Source organism: Echinops telfairi, unplaced genomic scaffold, assembly GCF_000313985.2.
Source record: "Echinops telfairi isolate 266 unplaced genomic scaffold, ASM31398v2 ScPeMD7_7413;HRSCAF=8451, whole genome shotgun sequence".
NCBI classification, from domain to species: domain Eukaryota; kingdom Metazoa; phylum Chordata; class Mammalia; order Afrosoricida; family Tenrecidae; genus Echinops; species Echinops telfairi.
The window spans coordinates 1035231-1040137 of record NW_022111313.1 but is presented as its reverse complement, the minus strand read 5'-3'; the positions used below and the strand labels follow the sequence as shown (position 1 = coordinate 1040137).

Sequence of the window (4907 nt, the reverse complement as noted above, 5' to 3'; positions counted from 1 at the left end):
TCCTTTCCCAGTGGGCTTGGCTCCTCTCACCAGGCTGAGAAACCGTCTTTTCCCAGGAAATGCCGCCTGCAGGCCGAAATGGAAGCTCGGAAGAACTGGGCCCAGAACTGGGGCTTCTTAACCACCCCCTTTGAGGAGGTAACTGCACGTTGGATGAGCTGGCTTGTGACCCAAGCGTGGGGGAGAAGAAAGACCCCGTCCTGAAGGGGTTCATTTGAGAGACGGAGATATTTCCCATCTGCCCGCAGTCCACTGTGATTCCCAGGGACCCAAGTGTCCCGTGTGTCGAGCAGCACTGCACTCCGGAAGGTTCCGCGTGGCGGATTTGTTTAGGAACAGGTCCCCAGACAGACCTGTCTTCAGAGGTGCCTCAGGGTGGACCCGAAGCCCAGGCCTTAGCATCGGAGCACATCCCCCATTGGCACTAACCAGAGGCTCCCGAGAAGATGTTGTTTGTAGGTGAGATGTCTCAACTTTAGGCAGCCAGCTTCTCCCCTCCCCTCCCCACCCTCTCCCGACCCTGACCTCTGGACTTACTCAGTTCTCAGACCAGCCAAGAAGGCACTAAACCAGTTGTTCTCAATCTTCCTAATGCCGCAACTCGTTAATGCAGGTCCTCATGTGGTGGTGACCCCCAACCATAACATTATTTTCATTGCTACTTCATCACTGTCATTTTGCTACTGTGATGAATCCGGTGACCCCTGCACTAAGTGCTTCCTCTAGACCAGCTCACTGAAGCCGCACAGTGTGCAGGTGGACTCTGCTTGATGCCCATTTTGCTGGGGTGGGTCAGGGCCATCACATCCAGCAGCCGTGCAGCAGAGGGAAACACCCGCAGCTCCTGCGCCATCCTCACAACTGTTCTTGTGTGGGGGCCATCGCTGCAGCCGTGGGTGCCGTTCGTCTGGTCCACGGCCGCCACCTTTTTCCCATTTACAAAGCATGAGCTCAGGTGGTGAAGTAGCTGACATATTGGGCTGCTCACCACAAGGTCAGCAGTTCAAAACCACCAGCTGCTCCCCGGGAGCAAGTTCCAGTCGAGGAAGTATACCCAGAGTAGTTCTACCCTACCCTACAGGGAGACTGCGGGTGGGAATCCACTCGATGGGAGTGGGTGTGTTGAGTTTGCCAGATGTCTTTTCCAGGGGCCGTCTCTCTGGATACCACGTCCAAAGCACATGCGATCACGTGTCAGCGCTTGCTTCTCAGGAGCACTCGGCTGCACTTCTTCTGAGACAGATGCGATGTTGTCCTGGGGGCCATGGTGCTGCCCATGCCCCCGGCCAGCACTGTAATCCAGAAGCACCCATTCTCCTCATTCATTGTTCACCCTTCACCGGCATCGGAGGTGATGGAAAGGACACCCTTGCTCTTCCACACTTTCAAGAGGTCTCGTGGGACAGATGTGCCCAGTGCAGCGGGTCCTGGCAGCTCTTGACAGCTGCCTCCCGAGCATTGATTGCGGATCAGGGGACATGAGATCTGGGACACCTGCAGTCTCTTCTCCACTTGTCCTGATGCTACCCCCGCCCCCCGCCCCCGGGTGAGGGTTCTGGTCTTCTGGACACTGCGTTGCGATCTGCAGTGAAGGCGGCAGTCCTTGATCTTCAGCATCTTCATCCTTGCTTTCAACAAGCAAGGTCGTGTCCTCTGCGTATCGCAGGTTGTTAGCAAGCCTTCCTCTGACCCCGCTGCCACATTCTGCTTCGTACAATCCAGCGTCGTCTCCGTTGATTTGCTCCGTATGCGGATCGAAATAAGCATGATGAGCGAATGCAACCCTGATGCACACCTCTCCTGATTTTAAACCATACAGTGTTGTACAGGTTGGGAAATGGAGCTCGGAGAAATGCAGGGGTCCACAGCATATGTATAAAGCGAGGTCCGGCACAAAGAAGTGGTCAATCTGATTTTGCCACACGTGCCTCCGGTTCCCCACCCGTACAACGGGACCACTGTCCTCTCTCGTCTTGTCGGTGGGATGGGTGGTGCTGAGAAGCCTAGTCCGGCAATCGCTGGTGACAGACGTACCAAGAGTCTCGAGTCCGTTAGTACATGGGGACCAGACGGGTGACAGAAACAGGAGAAGGGGCCTGGCACGGTCAATAAAGAGTGATGGGGACACTGACGAAGAGTCCACTGGTCTCACCCCAGGCCACTGGCAAAGCTGTGTCCTGTTGATTGCTCAGAATTCAGAAACCTGGATGTTGGCGTGAAAGTTCTGTGTGTGTTATTCGAGATACACAGAGCGAGACTGCATACAGAAATGCACTCCCTCATGGTGTAGGGTGCGCCCACAGCAGGCCAAGCTCACTGCCACCCAACTGATTCTGACTCACCTTGACCCTACAGGACAGAGTTCAACTGCCCCGGGGGCTTTCCCAGACTGCCTGCCTTTACAGGACCAGGGAATGTCATCATTCTCCCTGTGAGCACCTGGTGGATTTGAACCACCAACCCTGTATTTAGCAGAAAACCCACTGGGCTTTTAACCCAGTGGGTGCCAGCATGGAGACACGAACTCCTTTGGTCTGTCTCTTCCTACCTTCTGTCCCTTGGTTTCTTGGCGATATTCAGGGGGCCTGCCCCCCTTCTTCCTGCCATCTCAGCTGGCTTCTTCTTCCAGGTAATGCTGGGTCTCAAGACAATTGGCTTGAGACCTCGCCTACGCCAGCACAGCCTCGTGAACACAAAGCAAACCTGTTCCCAGGTAGGATGGAAGCCAGGGGTGTGCTGCTCACGGAATGGAGTAGAATTTCCCATGGAGGATTTCCTCAACCTGTCTGCTAGCAGCTGAGCACTTAACCATTGCATCACCAGGACTACCTTCCCGGAGCACATTCAAGTCTTCGTACTCCATGACACCTGGCCCTGAGCCACACGCAGCCCAGAGACGCATCTGAGAGACCCATCCCCTTGGCCGCCCAAGGAGGGCCCCAAGCCCAGTTGCAGCTCGCACTGGTGGGTGGCAGTGGTGCGGGAAGAGGACAACTGTGAAGCGTCATCCGGTGGAGTTGAGAAGTGGTGTGGACTACCCCACCCCCACCCCTGTATTCCGTCCATGCAGGGGGCCTGTGAAAGCCAACCGGTCAAGAAACAGGGGACGGACTGAGATGGCGATCAGCTCCCAGCCCTGCCCGCCACTGTCATGTTCGACGGCCCCTCAAAGGTCACCTACAAGAACACGCCTAGCTGGCAGAGGGACCTGCCAGAGGGTGTGTGAGAATGTACCCACCGTGCTGGGGGGCAACAAAGTGGGCACGAAGAGCCAGGAAGTGAAAGCAACATCCGTCGTCGCTGTCCCCCCAAACAAGAACCTCAGTGCCGTGGCACTGCTGCCAAGGGAACTACAGTTTTGGACAGCCCTTCCGTCGGCGTGCCGGACTTGTAGCGCAGCCTGGCTTGCCGTAGTTGCTGCGCCTGATGCTGCCCCACTTGGGGTGGTTAGGGAGCCAGCTTGATGGGCAGCACAGGAGGAGCCTGACTTGGAAGTGGCGCGGCACACAACAGCTCTCCCGGATGAGCATGAGGCCTGTGAGAGAAGGAAACGGGAGCCCGGAGACAGAAGCCTGGTTTTATAGGTCTCTGCCCTGGCTGCCCCTGGTGCAGGGTGTCTGCCGCTCTCCTGACACAGCTCAGCGGAACCAGCTCATCTCTGCGAGCCTGAAGGGGATGAATGGGCTTCGGAGGGAGGGTGGTGGTTAAACCTTCTTCTTCTTCTTCTTCTTCTTCTTCTCTTCTGACCCACACACCCAGCTGTTTGGGAACGCATTTTTCTTTCTTGGGATTCCGGTACGAGACCACCACAGTCACATCGCAATCTTCAGCGGCGACGTGTTGTTTGTTAGCTGTCGTTCCATTCCTTTTTGTTTAGAACTGGAATTAAGTTGCATTTCAAATATCTTTTTTAAAGAAAGAAAGACGGCCCAGAAAGACAAAATGCTGACCTGGGCCTCCGTGGCCTCCGGGCTATGTGCAGGACCCAACACAAGGACCACCTCTTTCTCGGAAGGCCCAGTGCTTCAGCGGGTGCCTAGTTCACAACCATACAATGCAAAACACTCAGGATTCGAGGCGGTGCAAACCCCGTTTATACTTCACCCCACCCCACCAGCTTTGAGATGGTGGCGTTCTTAATGAGATGGTTGGCTCTTTCTTATTCTTTTCTTTTTTTTAACTTCTTAAGAAGCTGTGCAATTTGAAATTTTAGGCATAAATGAGTTCTTATTAATATAATATGCAGCGAGGAATCGAAGTTAACACTCTTTGTATGTAATTAAATAGGGTTTTCAAAGAGTTCAAAATCACTTTGCAATATAAAAAAGAGGAGGAGGTTCTCCTGGGAGGCTTGGAAAGCTGGCCCTGGAGCCCCTGCTGGTGGGGTTTCATTTGCCGCTCCCCCCGCACCTCCAGGCTGCAGCGTTTTCTCTGGGGGGCCACTGGGAGGGTAGGAGTCAGTATCAGCAGTGAGCAGCTGGGGGTCCATGGTAAAATCCCCCCTACTTCCTCCTGGGAGCCTCCGTGGTGTAAATGATGAGTGTGCTCACCTGCTACGTCCAGTGAGAAGTTCAAGCCCACCCGGAGGCACCTTGAAAGAAAGTCAGGTCCAGTGCTCTACCTTCTAAACCAGCCATTGGACAGCCAATGGGCACAGTTCTGCTTCGACACACCTGCGGTCACCTGAGTCGAGATGGGCTCAATGGCCATTGGGATGGATAGATTGGTAGATGGAGGGGTGGGCAGGTGGGTGCATGCATGGGTGGGTGACTGAATGGGTGCATGGGTGGGTGGGCAGATGGGTGGATGGATGGAGGTGGGTAGGTAAGGGTGAGTAAGTGGATGGATGGATGAGTGAATGGATGAATGGATAGAGGTGGGTGGGTGGATGGATGGATGGATGGTGG

At 54.9% G+C, this 4907-nt stretch overlaps 1 protein-coding gene across 1 annotated transcript in view; it reads left to right on the top strand.

Moving 5' to 3' along the window:
* Nucleotides 1–61: 61 nt before the first annotated feature.
* The window catches only part of CUNH20orf85 (chromosome unknown C20orf85 homolog), a 7020-nt gene continuing 2174 nt past the window's right edge, over nucleotides 62–4907 (top strand). Inside the window, exon 1 of the mRNA XM_013008443.2 lies at nucleotides 62–138. Within this exon, the coding sequence (XP_012863897.2) occupies nucleotides 79–138 (60 nt within the window). The 5' untranslated portion in view covers nucleotides 62–78. The remainder of the gene's footprint in view (nucleotides 139–4907) is intronic.